Source organism: Brachypodium distachyon, chromosome 2, assembly GCF_000005505.3.
Source record: "Brachypodium distachyon strain Bd21 chromosome 2, Brachypodium_distachyon_v3.0, whole genome shotgun sequence".
Classification (NCBI taxonomy): Eukaryota; Viridiplantae; Streptophyta; class Magnoliopsida; order Poales; family Poaceae; genus Brachypodium; species Brachypodium distachyon.
The window spans coordinates 39,426,524-39,448,722 of NC_016132.3; the positions used below are offsets into that span (position 1 = coordinate 39,426,524).

General features: G+C 56.5%; 1 protein-coding gene across 1 annotated transcript; it reads left to right on the forward strand.

The window, feature by feature from the left end:
- Positions 1-1,564: 1,564 nt before the first annotated feature.
- On the forward strand, positions 1,565-3,138 carry LOC100829902 (acetylserotonin O-methyltransferase 3). Its single transcript, XM_003569065.4, has 2 exons — positions 1,565-2,526; positions 2,642-3,138. The coding sequence occupies exons 1-2, from the start codon at positions 1,642-1,644 to the stop codon at positions 2,936-2,938; spliced, it is 1,182 nt and encodes a 393-aa protein (XP_003569113.2). The 5' UTR covers positions 1,565-1,641; the 3' UTR covers positions 2,939-3,138.
- The last annotated feature ends 19,061 nt before the right edge of the window (positions 3,139-22,199 follow it).

The window sequence follows — 22,199 nt, forward strand, 5'->3', positions numbered from 1 at the left end:
CGCAACCTCGTCCCCCCCCCCCCCCTCTTGCACAGACCTATAAGTTCATTAAAAAAATTGACGATTTCAAAAGGGAATTTTTTTTGAGAAACACGGCGCCAACATGGGAGAAAGCTGGCGCAAGGTGATGGAGGAGGAGATGGGATGAATCCAAGATAACAAGACACGGAGCATTGTTGATCTCGCTGCCGGGCATAAACCCATAGGCCTCAATTGGGTGTTTAAAGTGAAGAAAGACTCCAATGGCAATGTGGTGAAGCACAAAGCATGCTTGGTAGCAAAGGGCTAGCTATATGCAGCAACAAGGCGTTGAGTTCGAGGAAGTGTTCGCTCCAGTGGCAAGGATGGAGTCGGTACGGTTGTTGATTACTTTGGCCGCTCAAGAATCCTGGAAGCTGCATCATATGGATGTGAAATCAGCGTTCTTGTACGGTGACCTACATTGCAGCAGCTACCGCAGCATGCTAGGGAGGGTGGCTAGAGCGGTTGCTTGCTGATCTACTAAACCGAGAACGAGACAAGTTTGAGTTGAAGATCGACAACAAGTCCACTATATCTCTGTGTAAGAATTCGGTGTTTCATGATAGAAGTAAACATATATATCGACACCCGGTTTCATTATATTAGAGGATGCGTGGAGGAAGGCAAGCTTGATGTTGATTATATAAGCACAGATGAACAGCTGGCCGTTGCCGAGCTTTCGGTCGCCGCGGCTGGTCAAGAAGACGCGCTCGCCACTGATAGTGACGCCAGTGAAAGACAACTCATCAGTGGCTGTTCCTTTAGACGGTCGCCGCTGATGAGGGGCGAGGGGGATTCATGTGGCTGCTGTACGAACGATTAGTGGCGATTGGACTTTTCGCGCGAAAAAGGATCGACCGCCGGTGGTAGTGGCGTTTGGCGGCGATCCCCATGAACTCGCCACTGAGTTGGGACGGTGGCGGATTTGGTACGTAGGAAGAGGAGGATCGGGACGGCGAAGAAAATTAAATTAGGAACCCTAGCGATTAACTCGAGTACCAAAGCCAAGGTTGGGTAGTTTTCCGGGCTACCAACTCTCACAAGCGTGAAGGAATTTTTGGTACTTTGTTGTTGATTAGGCGTTGAGGTCCAGAGTCTGATCGCCTCCATCCAAGCTAGCTAGTTAATTAGCACAGTTGTGCATGCATGTTCTCTCATATATCAATTAATTTACTGATCCTACCAAAAAATATACTAGTACGTACTTACATATGTTAAATATTGCTTCCTTTCCTGATCCCAATCGGCAAGCAGGTTAATTTCTCGTCTCGTGTCCGGAAAAAGACGTCCAGTTACAAGTGATCATGAGTACAACTACTATGCCCTTGGCTCGACCGCACCAATTTCTGACACACAAAGATGGCGGCACCAATTCTGTTAACACGTTTGCCTAGCGATCTTTGGATGCACTCCTTTCCTTGGCGATCTTTGCATGCAGAGTAGAAACAGACCAATGAATCCGCGTTCAAGCAAAATATTCGCGAGCGCGAGGACCTATAAATATATATCGCCTTGATCGAACAGTACTACGTCTCCATCCAAATCGTAAGTATATCTGCACGCGCACACCAGCGTTGAGAGAGAGAGAAAGCTAGCTACGTACGAAGCCACACCAAGGGAATGGCCACCATGGCGTCGGAGTGGGAAGCTGCCACGGCGGACGAGGCCCAGGCCCTGCCGTTGACGGACAACCTCCTCCCTGCTCAAGCTGCGACGGCCGACGACGACCTCCTCACCGCTCATAAAGACCTGTACATGGACAAGATGAAAGGCTACACGGACATCCACAACTTCGGCCTCTCTCATCTTAAGTCCTCGGCGATAAGGTGTGCCGTCGAACTCGGCATCCCGAGTGTCATCAACCACCGCGGCGGAGCGGCCACCATATCGGACATCTTCACCGACACGGGGATCCACACGTCCAAGCTCCCGCAACTTCGCCGGCTTTTGCGTGTGCTAGCCGTCTGCGGCATTTTGGATGACTCGCCACCCGTTGGTGACAGTACGGCCTTCTGCTACACGCTCACTCCGGTCTCCCGCCTCCTCGTCCACGATGGCGAGTTCGACATTTCCCCGCTCCTTCTACTCATGACCCGCCCCGACACCACCGTTTCCACCTTCTTCCGTCTTGAAAGTTGGTTCAAAGATCCCGCTGCCAACACGCCTTTCGAGATGGCCCATGGTATGTCTCCATGGAGTCTGACCAAGGTGGACGCTTCGTACAACGATGCAATGAATGATGCATGCGTCGCCGACAGCAACCTCATCATGCATATTGTGCTGAAAGAGGCACCTGCTATCTTCCGCGGGCTAACCTCGCTCATCGATGTCGCCGGGGGCCATGGCATAGCCGCCGTGGCCATTGCCAAGGAGTTCCCCCAAATCACTTGCACTGTCCTCGACCTACAACAAGTCATAGAAAAGGCACCTAGGTGTGCCACGGTGAACTACATTGTTGGCGACATGTTTAAATTTATTCCGCCAGCTGACGCCGTTTTACTCAAGGTACTCTCCTCCCGTCACCTTCTTTCATTTCACCTTACTCAGCTTTAACACTACTTTTGTATTTTCCACATGCACGTACAATAATGTTGTTAATGTGTCTCTATATGCATTTTAGGCTGTTTTGAATTCTTGGGAAGACGACTCTTGCGTCAAGATACTCACCCACTGCAAGCGTGCGATTCCGGCCGGAGGTAAGCTAATCATCATCAATACGGTGATCGGGCTAGGGATATCATCGAACAGAAAAGCTGTCAAGGAGGCGCAAGTCCTGCTCGACATGTACTTTATGAGGGGTGCTGGATTTGAGCGAGAGGAACATGAATGGCGAAGAGTTTTCCTTAAGGCTGGATTCAGCGGTTACAAAATCACGCCCATATTGGATCCAGTGTCTATCATTGAGGTTTTTCCATGAAGAACAATGTTAATGAATATATAGTCATTAAATTCCTTGATTGCTAGCTATAAGAGTTAAGAGTCAGATCAAAGTCGTCGGAGGTTTAGTCCCGTAGAAGGTTTCCCTGCCGACGCACGATCTATTTAATGTTTCGTTTATCTACTGAAATTTGTATACTGGTTGTAATGTTTCTTTTAATGCTTGAGTATTTCATTCAACATTCTGCCTTCCCATCATGCATGATGTATACTAGTTTTGTATTAAACTTCTGTTAACGAGCTCATGCAAACATGTTTCTCCTAGTTCAACGAGATCTACCCCATCTGCACCGTGGACAAAACCTTCAGAAATCCATCTGTGCACTAGCTAGTCGTTCCCGTTCAATCTCATACTCTTCAGGAAACATAGTCACGTACAATAGGCAACTTCGTAGACGAAGGGGATGGTCAAAATAGCTCAGAGACAATATGTAGTTCATGGCATCCATCTCCGAACATTTGTGTTGTGCAAATCCAATAGAAGTTCGAACAAGATCCCACTCTTCTTTTGTTTTCCCAGTAGCTAGCAAGCTAGATATCGAACTGATGGCCAGTGGTAAACCACCATATTTTTCTAAGATGTGCTCTGTGGCTTGTTTAAATATAGGAGGAACTTTTCTTCTGAACCAAATATATATTCTCTTGAAAAATAACTTCTTCGAGTGGGTCTGTGTGTGTGCGCGTGCGCTCGTGTGGGTGTGTGCGTGTGGGCGCGGCGCGGGCAGAGGCGGCGCAGGCGAGCGGCTGGCGGCGCGGGGCAGCGGGTCGCGCGGGCAGCGCGGGCGGCGCGGAGGCGGCGCGGGGGCGGCGCGCGGGCGGAGCGGGGTGGCGCAGGCGGCGGCGCGGGCACAGACAGCGCGCGGAGGGCGGCGGGCGGCGCGGCGCACGGGTCGGCACGCGGGGCGGCGCGGGGGTGCGGCCCGGCGGAGCGGGAGGCGGAGGCGGCGCGCGGACGGCGGAGCACGGGCGGCGGGCGGCGGCCGGCGCCGAGGAAGACGGCGGACGGAGGCGCAGAGCTCCAAATCGCGGCCGGCTCGCGTCACAGCGTGCGCAAGGAAGGGAGGAGGAAGACTAGGGGGTCGGCGCGGGCGGAGACTCACCGAAATGGCAACGAAAACGGGAAGAATGGCGGTGGCAGCAACGAACTCCGGCGAGCAATTACTTTCTAACCGGTGCGAAATTGAACGTGGGGTTTGGGGGAAGTGGAGGAGATAAGCGACGGCTTCGGGATGACGCGCAAGGATTTGGAGAAAACGGCTCGAGCGCGAAGAAAGCGGAGGTGGAGTCGTGGGCAGTTCGCGGGCGTGCGTGGCCGGATTTTTCGGACGAAGGTTGAAGATAACGCGTGGGTCCCACCGGTCAGTGAGAGCGGGCGGCTCGGGCTGGGCGGAGCCGGTCCGGTTCGGTCCGGTCCCGGTCCGGTTTGACCGGTTCGGTCCGGTTCGGCCGGTTCGGCCGGTTTTCCTCGGTTTTTCCTTTTCTTTTATCTATTTTCTGTTTTTGAACCTCAAAATTGATTCGGAGCTCCAAATCACTCCAAATAAAAAGCAACAAAATTTGTAAAATCATATTTTTATATGATCTAACTTTTGGAGCAAGAATTTCCTCAAAATAAAATAATAAAAAAAACATTTGCCTATAAAATGGCTTTTAGGCCCCTTAGGCTATCGAAACAAATTATCTTTCAAAATACTTTCAAAAGCCAATCTATGGGATAGCTTTATATATGCATTAAATCCCTTTTTACCACAATACCCTCATGGGTTAAAAATGCAAATAGTCAAGAGTAAGATCAAAGCCCAAAGTCAAATAAAGGCATTTTTGCAAAAAGGTTTTCTGGGCAAACTTTAGGGTTTTGAAAGTGATCAAATGCAAGGGTGACATGATGCTTATGATATGCAATGCATATGAAGAATTTGAAAATTGGGATGTTACACCGGACCCCGTGTACATCCACGCGGGGCGGGAGCGCAGTTGTAGCGGCGCGACGCGCCGGCTGATGAAGCTGCGCGTCACATCGAGGTCGGTGAGCCCCGCTAGCCGCAGGGCCTTGATCTTCTCCACGATGGGGAGGAGATCGGCGTCGCGCTGGTACCGGTCCCGCCAGCCGCCGTTGGGTTGCGACAGCTCGGTGGGCGCCTAGATGAACTCCTCGGGGTCTTCCACGCGGACCGAGCACCAGTCGCCCCGCCACTCCTTCTCGATCTTCTTCTCCGACCGGACGATGAACTCGGACTTCAACCGGTCCTGGCGCGGAACACCACCCCCGACGACATCGTCTTCGCGTTATCGATGCGGGGGTAGAAGTAGTGCCGGAATAACGCCACCGATGGCCTTACTCCGACGAACGCCTCGCAAAGGAACTGGAAGATGGCGAGGAGATAGAGGGAGGAGGGGTGGAGTTGCGCCACCCGCAACTGATACGACTCCATGAGCGCATGGAGGAACAGGGAGAACGGCGGCACTAACCCTGCGAGGATGAAGCACCCGAACACCCGGAAGTCGTTTTCCTGGTGGTCGGCGCCGGCGGGGAAGATCAGGGTCTCCCCGTACTCGTTGAAACCGGAGGCAACGGCGTGCTGGATCTTGTCCAGCGCCTCGCCGTTGTAGCCGGGCCGGAAGAAGGCGAGCGTGGCCCTCATCACCCGCTTCTTCTGCTCTTTATCTGCGGCGGCCTTGGTGGCCGCCTAGCTCTTGCTGGCCGCCGGCTTCTTTGGGGCCTTCCCTTCCTTTCCTTTTCTGGTTGTGGGGGGCGCCATGGGGAGCGTGGGCGGAAGCTGACACAATGAAGCACTTTTTTATACACTTTTCCAAATACTTTTCCCAACAAAATTGTAATCAGTGATTATTATTGTCGGAACTGACGTCGTTTTTAGCAAAACGTCTTTGTGTCTTTTTCACGCAGGAAATCATCGAAATAAATAAAGATCAAATACAAGAGGTATTTTTTGGCGAAAAGAAGTAGAACGGGATCACTAGAGCAAGGCAAGGGGCGCCATGAGGCCCCATGGCGCGTCCAACCTGGGTGGACATGCCACGGGGGCCCACGGGTGCCTCGTGCACAACCTCGTCCCCCCCCCCCTCTTTCACAGACCTATAAGTTCATTAAAAAAATTGACGAGCACAGTATCAGGAGGATGGGTCCGTGATTCCTCCGAGCAACGTCGTGCCACCTCATAGGTATGGATGGACCACACCACATCCACCCCCAGAATGCCATCCCAGACGACATGGCTGATATTTGCATGTAGGAGAGACATATTTCTACCTATGTATGAAACATATTTCTACCTATGTATGAGACATATTTCGAGAGAGACATGTTAACTATTTTTTGCATTCTTACTCGAGTTACATTTGCAAATAAAAAACACCGGGACTGAAATACATATGCAATAGAAAGACTGAAATTAAAACCGACAACTTAAAATAAGATAATCTAACTCTAGCCCTACGAAGATGAAGTGCTCTTGCCCTTAGACGATGATGTGCTCTTTCCCTTCGACGGTGCAGTACTCTTCCCCTTGGACGATGAAGAACTCTTACCCGTGATGCTTGGCATGAAGATATCTTCATTGGGTTCCTCTTCTTCAATCCATAACAATGGATTTTTTCTAGCCTATTCTAGGTATGACTCACTCTTACCTTGACTGTGCTTCTTCCACCTTTCGTGCAACCTTGGTTATAAAAGGAGGACCCCCGCCAACGGTCAAAGGGTTGGACCAACTCGTAGTACAACACTAGCGGTAGCCCAAAGTAGCAAAAGACACTTAGCCAAAAATAGAGCACCCGGGGGCTCCCCCCGGCAACCTGTAAGCTCTTGTTCTTCTGTCAATACAAGCTCAGACAAGCAGGACGTAGGGTTTTACACCTCCGGATGGCCCGAACCTCGGTAAAAACGCGCGTTCGTGTTCATCGTGCGTTGCCGCGCTTCACATTGGCCCCGCCGGCGATCGCCGGAGCAATCCCCGTCGTCCACTGCCGAAACAAAAAGGGGGTGCTCACGCATCCCCGGTGTCAAAGCCCCGTGCTACGACACCTGGGGGTCATGGACAAAGGGGCCGTGCTCGCATGCTTCAGATCCAGTCGTCCGGCCGGACGCAGCTATGCAGCCCATCACGAGCTGCTGGCGTAGGGACTTCGAGACCATGGGAGAGAGAAAAGGCACAGAAGACACTTCGCCAAAAAGAGAGCACCCGGGGGCTCCCCCCGGCAACCTGTAAGCTCTTGTTCTTCTATCAATACAAGCTCAGACAAGCAGGACGTAGGGTTTTACACCTCTGGGTGGCCCGATCCTGGGTAAAAACGCGCGTTCGTGTTCATCGTGCGTTGCCGCGCTTCACATTGGCCCTGCCGGCGATCGCTGGAGCGATCCCCGTCGCCCACTACCGAAAAAAAAGGGGGTGCTCACGCATCACCGGTGCCAAAGCCCCGTGCTACGACATCTGGCGTGCCAGATAGGGGGCGTGTGAGGAGAGCTCGCCGGTGACCGCCGGCGGCGACGTCTACACCAACATCGGCCTCGTCTTCCTCGGCGACAGAGCCAGCCGCCATGCCCCCCAAGTGGGCTGGCGACTCCAGGATCGACCCGCGTGCGGCCCCAGCGGCACACACGCGGTCGCACGATGTGCCACGCGCGTCGCAGGAGCAGGGTGACCCTGAACCTGCCCGAGCACCGCGACCGCAGTCGCCGCTGCCGTCGGCTGACAATCGGCCGAGGGGGCCGGTGGCTCCCAGCGCCGGAGCCCGCCGCGCGAGCGGCTCTAACACCACCCGCGCCCTGCAGCGGGCCAACTCGCGGGGCGACGACCCATAGGAGCAGCAGCCGCGCGAGGAGCACGGTGCGTCGCGGGCAATGCCGACCCCCTCGCGCCCGACTCACCCGAGGGCGCCGGGGGACAGGGTGGGGGGCAGCCGCTCGAACAACCGGCAGCGTCCCGCACAAACCCCGATGGAGGCCATCATCGCCGTGCGCGTCATGGTGCGTTATTAGCCGCCACAGGGCATGCCGGAGCACGACGTTTGGAGTGCGGAGCTGGAGGTGCTCTTGGCACTCGCCGCCCAGCAGCCGCTAGGCGAGGGCGCCCCGGCTGGCTCAAGACGGGGACAGAAACCGGGACATGGAGGTGCGCCTCGCATCTCGGGGCAAGGAGAGAACCCTCCCCCGCAGGGAGGGCCGGGAGGCGGGGACCCGGATGGGTCCTCGGACTCATCACCCACCATCACACGAGGTGACGCGCGCGACATCTTGAATGCCCGCCAGCAGGAGGACCTGCGCCCGCGCCTGGAGCACCGGCGCCGGCACGCCGTGGAGCGCCTGGGCCCGCAGGAGCAGGAGGATTCTCCTATGGGCCCCGAGGACGGCGGCACCGCGTTCACGCGCGAGCTGCGGCGGGTGACATGGCCTCGCAAGTTCCGAGCGCTCGCGCTCGGTACGTACAATGGGACCGTGAATCCCAAAGATTTCCTCCTGACGTACACATTTGGGATGCATGCCATCGGCGCCGACGACAAGGTCAGAGCCAACTAGTTCCCGATGGTCCTTAAGGGGTCAGCGAGGACCTGGGTGCTCAACCTGCCCACTGGGTCCTTCGACACTTGGGCGGACCCGCGAGCAGTTCGTGAGCGCGTTCCAGGGCGGCTGCATGCCTAGGAACCATGGCGCAGCTGCACAGCGTGGTGCAGAAGCCGGGAGAGACGTTGCGGAGCTTCGTCAACCGCTTCTCCAACCTCTCCTACTCCATCTCGGAGGCAGAGGCTGCCGCCATCATCAACACCTTCACCATCAACGTCCGCGCCCCCAAGATGCGCGAGAAGCTGAGCACGCATCGGATCTGGACGACGCAGGATTTGTACGCCCTGGCGCACAAGTGTGCCATGGCAGAGGAAGGGCGCTTGGCGCCCGAGCTTGCGGCTAAGGCTGCCGCGAGCCCAGGTGAGGGCTCGCCGAAGAAGAGCTCCTGCAAGCGCTGCGGGAAACAAGTCCTCGCTGCGGAGTCGGGCGCAACCACGAGGCCCACAAAGAAGGCCTCGTCCGGTGGCGGGTCTGACGGCAAGCAGGGCGACGCGTCCCGCTGGCCCATCCACGCCAACGCTACCCATGATGCACAGGACTGCCACGTCCTGCAGGGTATCAAGCAGCGGCGCGAGTAGCGCCATGAGGAGCGCCGAGCAGCCGGCGCCTGTTTGAAACACCGCGACATCAGGCATCTCTCCCGAGATTGCCTGAACGACCCCAGAGCGGGGCCGAAGCCTGCCGGCGGCGATGCCGACAAGGAGGAAGCCCAGGGGGGACGCGGCCAGGCCCGTGCTGGCAGGGAGCGCCCTCCCCGAGGACAAGACAGGGCTCGCGCAGAAGAGCAGCGCGAGTCCGACTGCACCGGGGGTGACGAGCCGGGCTTCCAGGAGCCCCGCGGCGTCGCCTGCATCCATGGAGGAGCTTACACTCTCTCATCTCACGCCGCGGTGAAGCGCCTCACCCGGGAGGTGTGTGCGTTGTTGCTGGATGCGAAGCCGTAGCAGCTGCTGAAGTGGTCGCACGTGCCGATCACCTTCAGCGCCGATGATCACCCAGCGCGACAGCTGGGTTCAGGGGTCATACCCTTCGTGGTCTCACCGATCATCAACAACATGATGGTGACCAAGGTGCTGGTGAACAACGGAGGGGGGCTGAACCTCCTGTCTGCTAGGCTAGTGGAGAAACTCCAGTTGCCGGTGGAGCAGCTGAATCCCACTGACCCGTTCCAGGGAGTAAACCCCAGGATCGTGCGCCCCTTGGGGCGCATCACGCTGCCGGTGACCTTCGGGTCCCGAGAAACGTTCAGGACCGAGCACGTAGTGTTTGACGTCGCGCACACCCCGTTGCCCTACAACAGGATCCTTGGTCGGCCGGCGCTGATCAAGTTCATGGCGGCGACTCATGTGCCTACGGCACGATGAAGATGCCGTCCGTGTACAGAGTCCTCTCCATCAGGTGCGACCTCAAGGATGTGGCCTGGTGCGTCGGCGAGGTCGTTAGGGTCGCCGCCGCAGCCGACGCCGGTGACGACGACGTTGCCGGGAGTGAAGGATCGTCGGGCGATGGCCCGGCAACTAAAAAGGCCCGCGTTGCCCCGCAAGAGCTTGCCAGGGGAAGCGCCCCTGCAAGGGCCAGAAGCTCAAGGAGGAGGCTGCCAAGGTGAAGAAGCTGCCCCTCCAAGACGGTAATAAGGAGCGCATCATCACCGTCGGTGCAAACCTCACTGCCGAATAGGAAAGCGCCCTCGTCACTTTCCTCCAGGAGAACGCCAATGTGTTTGCTTGGGAACCATCGGATCTCCCTGGAGTCCCTAGGGAGTTGATTGAGCATCGACTCACGGTGCGCCCAGACGCCCGCCCCATCAAGCAGAAGATCCGCCGGCACGCGCAGGACCGCAAAGATTTCATCAAGCAAGAACTGGACAAGCTCAAAGCTGCGGGGGCTATCAGGGAAGTACTGTACCCCACTTGGTTAGCTAATCCTGTTGTAGTGCCCAAGGGGGAAAATAGACTACGCATGTGTGTAAATTTTACTGATCTTAACCGTGCGTGTCCAAAAGATCCTTTCCCTATACCTCGCATTGACCAAATAGTAGATTCCACTGCCGGTTGCGACTTGCTGAGCTTTTTAGATGCGTTTTCCGGCTACCATAAAATTAAGATGGCAGTCGAAGACGAGGAGAAAACAGCGTTCATCACCTCGGTTGGCTGCTACTGCTACACGTGCATTCCTTTCGGGTTGAAGAACGCGGGCTCAACATTCCAGCGTGCGTTGCGCGAGTGTTTGGGACCCCAGCTAGGCCGAAACGTAGAGGCCTACATGGATGATATCGTCATCAAGTCGAAGCGCGGGGACTCGCTGATTGATGACTTGCGGGAGACGTTTGATAACCTCCGCAGGATCAAACTCAAGCTGAACCCTGAGAAGTGCACCTTTGGTTTCTTGGTTTCTTGGTTTCGCACAAGTGGATTCAAGCCAATCCAAAGAAGATAGAAGCTATCGAGAAAATGGAGGCTCCCCGCAAGGTGAAGGACGTCAAGTGCCTCAACGGCTGCGTTGTCGCGCTGGACCGCTTCATCTCAAGGTTGGGCGAACGCGCCCTACCTTTCTTCAAGATAATGAAGAAGAAGGGCCTGATAGATTGGACCCCCGAGGCCGAAGCGGCGTTCCAGGATCTCAAGCAGTACCTGAAATCGCCACCCGTCCTCGTCGCCCCCAAGCCGGGCGAGTCGCTGCTACTCTACCTATCGGTGACTGACCAAGTGGTCAGCTCGGTGCTGGTTGCCGAGAGAGAGAAGGACATCCCGGGAGCTGAGGTCGCGGGGCAGGGGGCTGAGCCGCCCCCGGCAACCGCCTCGGACGCAGGGACCGCCCTCGAGCCGGCAGCGTCGGCACCACGCAAGCGGCTCGTGCAGCACCCGGTGTACTTCGTCAGCACGGTGCTGCGCGACGCCCGCACAAGGTATCCGCAGGTGCAAAAGCTCCTGCTGGGGATTCTGCTTGCGTCACGCAAGCTGCGTCACTCCTTCTAGGCGCACCGCGTCACGGTGGTGTCGGGATTCTGCCTCGAGCGAGCCCCCACCAACCGCGAAGCCACTGGGAGGGTGGCCGAGTGGAGGATGGAGCTGTCGGAGTTTGGTCTGCACTTCACCAACACCAAGAGCATCAAGAGTACGGCCCTGGCGGATTTCGTCACAGAATGGACTTCGGCGAGCATAGAAGAGGAGGAGCCGGAGACCAGCCTGCCGGGCAAGTTGGACGAAGGCCACTGGATCCTGTACTTCGACGGCGCGTTCAGCCTCCAGGGAGCCGGCGCTGGGGTTGTCATCGAGTCACTGACGGGGGATCAGTTGAGGTTTGCCAACCAACTCGATTTCCCCAACTCCCCTAACAACACGACAGAGTATGAAGGGCTGCTCGCCGGGTTGCGGGCGGCAGTCGCTCTGGATATCAAGCGCCTGGTCATTCGTGGAGACTCGCAACTCGTGATCAACCAGGTCAACAAAGACTACGACTGCCCGCAGATGGCAGCGTATGCGGATGAAGTCCGCAAGCTAGAACGCAAGTTCAAGGGCCTGCGGTTTGAGCACGTCAAGCGGAAGGATAACTTCGCGGCTGACGAGCTGTCCAAGTTGGCAGCGGAGCGCCGAAAGGTTCCGGCAGGGGTGTTCTTGCACAGGCAGACTGCGCTTTCAGTCGCCCCCAAGCCGGATGCTGGGGAAGCCCCCCCGGCAACCGAAGGAAACCCCGCAGTAGCGCAGGCCCATGCCGCCGACGTAGCGGCATGTGTTGGCAGGGAGACCCCACCTTGGGCGGTCGATATCGCCCGCTACCTGAAGGGAGGAGCCCTCCCGGAAGATGATGTTGCCGCGAAGCGCGTGGCCCGGGAAGTCAAGATGTACGCCGTGGGGGACGGCAACCTCTACCGAAGGCGTGCGAATGGAGTCAAGCTCCTCTACGTGTCCCGGGACGAGGGGCGCGCGCTACTGGAGGAGATACACCGAGGCACATGCTCCCACCATGTAGCCTCCCGGGCCCTGGCCGGCAAGGCGTTTCAGCATGGCTTCTACTAGCCCACGGCCCTAGTCGACGGGGAGCAGCTGGTGTAGACGTGTGAGGCGTGTCAGTTCCATGCGAAGAAGAGCAACCAGCTAATGCAGGCCTTGCAAGTCATTCCGTCCTCTTGGACATTCGCGGTATGGGGGCTGGATATCGTCGGTAAGATGTCGAGAGCGGTTGGCGGCTACGAGTACCTGCTCGTGACCATCGACAAGTTCTCCAAGTGGGTGGAAGTAGAACCAGTGCGGAAGGTGACCGCCCAGGTGGCCATCAAGTTCTTCAAGAGCATTGTGTGCCGGTTCGGTGTGCCTAACAGCATCATCACCGACAACGGCACGCAATTCACGAGCGCGGTGTTCTAGGCCTACTGCGAGGGCATGGGCACCAAGATCCACTTCGCGTCTGTTGCTCACCCAAGGAGGAACAGGCAGGCGGAGCGAGCCAACGCAGAAGTGCTGCGGGGGCTCAAGACGCGAACCTTTGACAAGCCCAAAGGCCACGGGGAGCACTGGGTCGAAGAACTCCAGCCCATGCTGTGGTCAATCAGGACCACACCTAGTCGGGCAACGGGCGAGACTTCTTTCGCCCTTGTCTACGGGGCAGAAGCGGTGCTGCCCCTCGAGCTCAAGCACGAATCTCCCCGAGTACGTGCGTACGGTGAATCCAGCCAACACGAGCAGACGGTTGACGATCTGAACTTCATCGAACAATTTCGATGCCGGGCTGTTGTGCTAGCTGCGCGCTACCAGCAGGGACTCCGCCGTTATTACAACAGGCGGGTCCGTTCCCGGGAGCTCGAGACCGGAGACCTTGTCCTGCACCGGATACAGGGAACGAAGGCCGGGAACAAGCTGGCTCCGAAATGGGAGGGCCCCTTCCGGGTAGTGCAGGTGACCAGGCCGGGGGCTGTCCGACTGGAAACCGAAGAAGGCTTGCCGGTGCAAAATAGCTGGAACATTGAGCACTTGCGCAAGTTCTACGTGTGAAGCGGCGGAGCCCAACCCACAGGTGATGCCACCGAAGCATGCCTCTCGAACTAGTGTAGCCGGGCAACCCCCGATTGTAAACCACTAGTTGCTATGAATGAAGATAAGTGTTGTTTCCTGAATTTCAAGTTGCCTCAATTATTTGCGTGTTTCTCCTCCTTCTGTCTCCTGCTATAGGTGCACAGAAGTCTCTTTCCATACTTGGTTGTGAGCAGGGGGTGCCGGAGCCTCGAAAACGATAACCCGTTGTCGGATCACTCCGGCACGGGGCATGCAGTTGCCGGGCTCGCCGCAATGTGCAACGCTGTGTCTTAGAATGTAAGAGTGCTCACATCCAAGTTTGGCATCGACCCTTCTGTGCCCGAGGGCTGGGAGGTAGGAGAGCTATCCATGTTGCTATGTGTTTTCGCGAATTTCGAAAAAAAATTGCAGCATCTCAGGCTTGGTAAGAATCTGACATGCAGGGTAAAGGTGGAATCCGGCGCACTGTAACGCTCGTGGACCGTCCCCGGGCTGTGGCATTTAGTGGCACCCTGTGGTGTGGAGTGACCGCACTACAAGGGTCTCGCCGCACTTCGAGGCCCCTGCTTCAGGAGAGAGCCGCCACGTGTGCCGCGGTGACTTGGCATGCATGGTGGCGAGGACCCTGCCGCACTTCAAGGGGGTGTGGCGCCACGTGTGCCGTGGTGACCCGGCGCGCGTGGTGGCAAGCACCTCCCCCGCGCTTATAAAAGGGCGTGCCGGCCATGGAGCAGCTCAGAGCAGAGCCAAGGAAGAGGCTGCAAAGGCGAGAGGTGCCGCAGAGGCGCGATGGCGGTGCATGCCATCAGCGCTCTGTGCTGACGGGTGCACGGCCATCGCGTCCTTGTCGCACCCGTCCAACGAGCCCACGCTGAGGGGCGCCGCGGAGACACGATGGGGGTGCATTCCACCAGCGCTCGGCGCCGACGGGTGCACTGCCACCGTGTCCTTGCCACGCCTCCTCCACCAAGCGGCTCCGGGGTGAGGGTTGCCGCAGAGGCACTATGGTGGTGCATCCCATCAGCGCTCAGCGCCGACGGGCGCACTACCACAGTGTCCCTGCCCCATCCCTCCAGAGGGCGTCCCCAAAAACAGACTCCTCCAAAGGCGAAGGTTGCCTCGGAGACGCTGCGGTTGCGCCGCCACCTGTGCTTGGCACCGGCGGTGGCCCCGCCACAGCGTTCCTGCTGCATCCTTCAACCAGGCATCCCCAAGGACGAGGGTTGCCACGGGGACGTTGTGGTGGCGCAGCCACCGGTGCTCGGTGCCGGCGGCTGCCCAACCACAGCATCCCTGCCGCATCCCTCAAACAGGCTCTCCCAGGGGCGAGGGTTGCCGCGAAGGCGCTGTGGTGGCAGCGCCCCCCGACAGCGTTCCTGCCGCACCCCTCCGGCAAGCGTACCGAGCACAGGGACGAATGAAAAGCTAAGTGCATAAACTTGAACGATAAACTGTCTAAAACTAAACGTTGCCTCGCTAGCATGGCCCAAACCCTGTGTGTGGCTAGGGTGTTGAAAGGACGCTTGCGGGGGGAGTGCGCTCCTCGTGCGGCTGGGGGTTCCGTCCCGGGAGCGCATGCTTGGGAGTAGCTATCCCGCAAGCGGAGTGGCTCGTCGCCGCTACTTGGCCCCAGGTCGGCACAGCGGGTTCGTCCCGGGTCCCTGGTCCGGTTGAGTGCGTGGCGCGCGAGTCCCCGGCAACACAAGGCATAACACACAAAGGCTAAGGGATCCACCCCGCGAGGCAACCCCGGGAACAAGAAACAAGAATTAAGCGGAACCAGAGAACTAAATTAATGAAAGCAGTGAACAGTTGCATGGACCAATAAGGCATTAATTGTTTAAACGGCGCCAGGCGCCACACTTGCAGGGAACAAAAGCAAAGGAAAACACACTAAGGAACGACGAGGGCCAGCGAGGGGCTGTGGCGGCTTCCACTGGAGGCTGCGGCGACTAGTTGCCGGCGCCCTCCGCCGGGGGCTCCGGCACCGGCTCGGGGTCCGGCTTCCACTGCATCCGCTCAACCACTTCGTTGACGAACCCGCTCACGCCTGGCAACGGGTGGGGGCATCCTCGCTGTCCGACCAAGCGTCCAGCAGCGTCTCGAAGGGGAACTCAGGGTGCTGGAGGTGCACCCTCGGAAGGATCATCCTGGCAACCTCCCGGGCGCAATTGGCGATCTCCTCGTTGCAGAACTTGGAGATCCACACATCGAGCGCCGCGAGTTTCCCCACCAAGTCGGAGAAGAACGGGATCAGCGTGGTGACGTCCGTCCCATCCACCCGTGCGACCTGCAGCTCGAACCGCGGCAGCTTCTTGGTCTCCAGCTCCCGCTACCCGATCAGCGTGCTATGGTTGGTCCGAGCCACATGCACAGCGTGCTTGGCCTTGCAGAGGAGGCTCGCCTGCGCCGAGAGTTGTGCGGCCTTGGCCACATTATCCTCGCCCGCCTTGACGAGCTCCTCTCGGACGGTGGCCCGCTCGGTCTCGAGTCGGGCCCTCCTATCCTTGGCAAAGTTGAGCTCTACTTCCTACCGTGCTGCCGTTGCTACCGCGTCTTCCGTAGCCTTTGTCTGCACCTCTAGCTTGACGCGCAGGCCCTGGATCTGATCGAGGTAGCTGCTGATTAGGTCGCTCTTCTCGTCGATGCGAGCCTGAGCCACGGCGAGCACCTCCGTGTGCTCCTTCTTGGATTTCGCATGCGCCGCCACCAGCGAGTCCAGGGCTTCTTGGTGCTCAGCGTGCTGAGCCTCCAGCTGCCGGTAGAGCTCCTCCTCGAGGACGATCGGCGCGGCGGCCTCATCCTGGGCTTCCCGGGCGAGGCGTGCCTCCTCCCGCAGCCGTGAGAGTTCCTGCCGCTCCCTCTCCACGGCCAGTCGCACCTCGCCGAGCTGACTCTTGGCGATCTCGTGGTGCTCCTTCACCTTGTTGAAGGAGGTGACGAAGGCCAGCTGCTGGTCTTTGACAGCATCAAGGAGCCGGTGCCCCCTGTCAAAAACGCTCGGGTCCTAAGTGATGGGATTCCAAGCCACCCCGGCGAGGGTGCCGAGGTCCGTGCTGGAGGTGGTGGCCGCCGACGATGAAGCGCCTGCCGCCACTGTCTGGCCAGGCAGGGGGTTGTCCGCTTGCGGCGGAGCGTCCTGTTGCTCCTCCGCTCCAGCCTCCCCCGCACCCGCGCCTGAGGGTTGCGGGGCTGGTGGGGTTGCCGCGCCCCCAGTAGGGGCCGCCTCCTGCTGGTTGGGCGAAGAGTCCATGCCGGCGACCTCTGTGGCTGCTGGCGCGTCGCCGAGCGCCGCTTCGGTGGCGGCGGTGGTTGCCGCCACTGTTGCGCCACCCGCAACTGATAGGACTCCATGAGCGCATGGAGGAACAGGGAGAACGGCGGCACTAACCCTGCGAGGATGAAGCGCCCAAACACCCGGAAGTCGTTTTCCTGGTGGTCGGCACCGGCGGGGAAGATCAGGGTCTCCCCGTACTCGTTGAACCCGGAGGCAACGGCGTGCTGGATCTTGTCCAGCTTCTTTGGGGCCTTCCCTTCCTTTCCTTTTCTGGTTGTGGGGGGCGCCATGGGGAGCGTGGGCGGAAGTTGGCAAGGTTCATGGGCGCAAGGAACGGGAAGACAGAGGAGAAAGGCTGGGGGGCTAAGTGTTTGTCCCTTGGCGCAGGAGTGGGCCCTTATAGCACCCCGCTGCTCAGTAACGGTCGCATCCGCACCCTACGGGTGCACTGGGATAATTACGAATCGTGGGGATAATGCGAAGAGTGGCCTTAACTTCTCGTGTTTAAGGGGGAGGTTACGGCAGAAATCTTGTACCCACTATTCTGTTCGTAACGGCAGGGTCCTTGGGACGACGGAGAGACGCGGGCTCGAAACGACTCGTGATCCACACGTCGGTTGCGGGCGTAGCCGGCAACCGGCCAAGGAGGAGTCTGCCCGGGAACAGGCGTTGCCGGCCCACGCCCGGGGGCTACTGTCGCACCAGTGGCACCCGGGGTAGCACCGCTACACGACACGTGGGTCGCTTTGCTTGCTCCCCGGGAGGATCACACCACGGGCGGCAGTGTACAAGCTGCCCGGCAAGCTACCAGCCCGGCAGGGCTAGCGGGGCTTCGGGGGAGAATTCCCGCCGGGGTGCCTCCCGGGAAGCTACTTGCCGGAGGGGCATTCCCGGGCGCAGGTTTCCGTTGCAAGAGCGGGACCGAGCAAGCAGAACAGCGACGCCACGTGGGCGCGCGGCAGGCACCCTGTGCGCAGGGTTCGTCAGGACAAGGAGTGAGGCGCACGACGCATTTAATGAACCGACAGAAAGGGGATTCCCCGTCAAGTCAAGCAAACAGTGACTGCTCAAGAGTAGTTTTTAGGCCTTTAGACCCCTAGTTACAGGGCTAGTATTCTTGCATGTATGCCAGCACACCGAGGAGGAGCTGCCCGAGCTCCCTGCTCGCCACTTGTAAACCATGCATCCTGGCACCTGTGGTATCCCCTTGGTTATAAAAGGAGGACCCCCGCCAACGGTCAAAGGGTTGGACCAACTCGTAGTACAACACTAGCGGTAGCCCAAAGTAGCAAAAGACACTTAGCCAAAAATAGAGCACCTGGGGGCTCCCCCCGGCAACCTGTAAGCTCTTGTTCTTCTGTCAATACAAGCTCAGACAAGCAGGACGTAGGGTTTTACACCTCCGGGTGGCCCAAACTTGGGTAAAAACGCGCGTTCGTGTTCATCGTGCGTTGCCGCGCTTCACATTGGCCCCGCCGGCGATCGCCGGAGCGATCCCCGTCGCCCACTGCCGAACCAAAAAGGGGGTGCTCACGCATCCCCGGTGTCAAAGCCCCGTGCAACGACACCTGGGGGTCATGGACAAAGGGGCCGTGCTCGCATGCTTCAGATCCAGTCGTCCGGCCGGACGCAGCTATGCAGCCCACCACGAGCTACTGGCGTAGGGACTTCGAGACCATGGGAGAGAGAAAAGGCACAGAAGAAGAGTTCGGAGAGAGAGAGGGAGAGAGAGAGAGATTTCGGCAGAAGAGCGGAGCGAGAGAGAGTGGCACAGAGAGATCGGGAGAGATGCACAGAGAAGCAGGGGGCACGAGAGCAGGGTTGGCCGCACCTCATGAGCTCAGGGCGGCTCCGTCCCACGGCGGCGGGCTGGTAGCCACAGGTGGGCGGCGGCGATGCGCAGAGTTGGGCGGCGACCCAGGTTCGGGCAGGGGAGTTTCCAGCGGCGGCTCAGGATAAGTAGGTTCCTTCGGACGAAGGATATCTACGCCACCGGTGGCCGGAGTTCTGCCGGAGGAGTGGCGGCGGCTGGAGATCAGGGAGGCAGAGGCGCACGGCCGTAGGGTAGCAGGAAGTCGGGTAGATTTGGGGCAGGGTAGGTGTTCAGGGCAGAAGAATGAAATGAACGAACTATTTTGTGGCATTTAGTACGTTATATGTGCTTTGGTGGGAGGGTATTCTGATAAATGGTCCGTTTGGAGCTGCAGCTGGCTGGAAGATGGCTATTTTTTTTTAAATAATACGATTTTTTTTAATCATTTTCGAAAATAATACGCGTTTTTCAAAAATTTCAGACCGACCAGGGCCGACTGGAGCCGACCGGGGGCGGGCCCTCTCCTTTACCTTTTTCTCTATTCCTTCTCTCCTCCTTCCCTTCTTCCTCCCCAGCCCGAGCAGCCCAACGCCCAGCCCCCTGCGCCCGTGCCCCTTCTGTTCTTCTTCTTCCTCAAAAATGCCCCCAATTTCTAGGCAAAATTAGTGAGTTTTGTTCCCGTTTAACCCACAAAACGGCATCCCCTTACTATTTAGCACCCAATGACACATTGATCTACTGTTTTCGTAGAACATGTAGAGCTAATTTCGTGTTGCTAAGTTGGGGCAATGGTGGTGGTTTGGAGGGGTTTGGAGGTGGTGGTGGTGCTCATCCGGTGAGGCTGCTCGAGGTCGGGGTTCACACGCTTCAAGGGTAAATCCTAATCTCTCACATATTTATCCTATAATGTATATGTTTATGAGGGTACGTGTTAGTTTTATATATAGCAGTATGTTTTAGGGTTTGGTACTGCTCATTATTTTGTACAACGGTTAATGTCGTACTGCTTAGTATTTGATGCGTCTAAATATTATGGCCGGTAGAAATATGTTTTGATAGACTAGATTTTTTTTATGCCGTATTGTTTAGTATTTGACGTGTATTAATATTTTTAATCTGACGTACTGCTTAGTATTTGACGCGTCTAAATATTATGGCCGGTAGTAATATGTTTTGATAAGCTAGATTTTTTTTTATGACGTACTATTTAGTATTTGACGCTAATCTGCCGTACTGTTTATTATTTGACGCGTATTAATATTTTTAATATGCCGTACTGCTTAGTATTTGACGCGTCTAAACATTTTTTTAGGCATCAGAGATGTCCGGTGTAGTGAAGTTTGTTTTTTACTACGGTTCCGGTACTGTCTTAACAACTGAGCACGGAGCTGATCTGAGTCCGTTTAAGTGTGTGGAGTTGGATCTAACGGCCCCTCAAACATGGACCTTTAGTCAGTTGCAGGAAGGCGAGGGTTTGTCCAATGCAAACTCTATGTCGAATGCTGGAGGTGGTGGTTATGAATCAGGCCAGAGCTCTAGGGCAGTAGGAGAGGATGAGTACACTGGCGAGGCAGATGCGGACAAAGAAGATGGTCACTTGCAGAACCAGATGGAGGATGAAGATACAGATGGTCGTAGTTCTTATGACGATGAGTCTCATGAGTCGGACGAAGAGGAGGTGCCGATTCCTGCATCATTTATATTTCTATCTATGGTGTTCATTACCATGACTGCTACACAATTGTTCGCTAATTACTTTCCCGCATGCAGGAGCCTACGGGCATCAGTCGTCGTTGTCCGAACCCTCGTGGGGTACTGAGCAAAATCACGCTCAAGGAGAGGACTATTCTGTCCACCACAGCTAGATGTTCAATACTCCGCCACCAGACCCCACACAGGAGGATACACAGTATCAGTAGGATGGGTCAGTGATTCCTCCGAGCAACGTCGTGCCACCTCATAGGTATGGATGGACCACACCACATCCACCCCCAGAATGCCATCCCAGACGACATGGCTGATATTTGCATGTAGGAGAGACATATTTCTACCTATGTATGAAACATATTTCTACCTATGTACGAGACATATTTCGAGAGAGACATGTTAACTATTTTTCGCATTCTTACTCGAGTTACATTTGCAAATAAAAAACACCGGGACTGAAATACATATGCAATAGAAAGACTGAAATTAAAACCGACAACTTAAAATAAGATAACCTAACTCTAGCCCTACGAATATGAAGTGCTCTTGCCCTTAGACGATGATGTGCTCTTTCCCTTCGACGGTGCAGTACTCTTCCCCGTGGACGATGAAGAACTCTTACCCGTGATGCTTGGCATGAAGATATCTTCATTGGGTTCCTCTTCTTCAATCCATAACAATGGATTTTTTCTAGCCTATTCTAGGTATGACTCACTCTTACCATGACTGTGCTTCTTCCACCTTTCGTGCAACCTTAGCAGTTCTTGCCGTATCTCTGCAGAAGTCCTCAATGGCAATCTGCACCTTCTTAATTGGTGGCCCAGCTCAGTTAGTAGGGTGCCACTACTAATGAGTTCGTCCCATGGAACTATCCTATTGTCTACCTTGAAATCACCGGCTAACCACAACAGCTTCCGGGACATACCTGGCAAAAATCTACGATCATTTGGGAAGCGGGACGACATCTTCCCAGACGAAATGGCGAGACTACACTTCAATACTGCGGAAGGTCTTTTATAGTTACAGAAGATACAAATAGGCGGGAATCGGTGGCGGGAAAAATAGGCGGGAAGCGGTGGTGGGAGAACCGGGCGGGAAACGTTGGCGGGGCAACGGTGGCGGGAAAATGAGTCGGGAAATGCTGGCGGGAAAACCAGGCGGGAAACGGTGGCAGGAGAATTTTTCCCACTTACTACTTTTGAGAGCCTATAAATACCTCTTATCCGGTAGTCATCCAAGCATCCTTCCCACTACTGTTTTTTCCAATATTCCAGTGTCCCCCAATGAGTTTGCCTTGCTCCGACCAGGGCGAGAGGCCGAGGAAGATGAAAGAAGCGATGTTGCCTCTGGGTGTGGAACATCTCAGGTGTTGGTGCGACAATCTATGCAAGGTGAAGGAGGTGACAGATTTTTCAGATAAGTTGGGCATGAAGTTTTTCATGTGTGCAAACTATGAGCATGATCCACCTGTCCCGGTTTCGCCGTACGACAAGCCTCCGGTAAGCACATATAGGTGTACTTAAACATGTTGTGTGTGTCATATTCGATTTATTTGTAACATTAGGCTATTTTATAGTCTCCTCCGCCCCTATGCATGTGGTATCGTTGGATTGACACGGAGATGCCAGAAGGTCACGAAGTGCATGGCAGCGTTTCCACGCGGAGGATCGTGCGGCACAAGCTGCAGCCCAGGAGAAAGAGGAGCAAGAGAGAGAGCTCAAAGAGCATAGGGAGGAACAACAACATTTCTTTGATGAGTTAAGGAGGAAAAACAGGGAGGCAGCGCACCGCATGGAAGAGGAGGAACGAAGGTGCAAGGAGGCCCGTGAGGCGGAAAGGGAGAGGCAAAGAGAAAGGGCC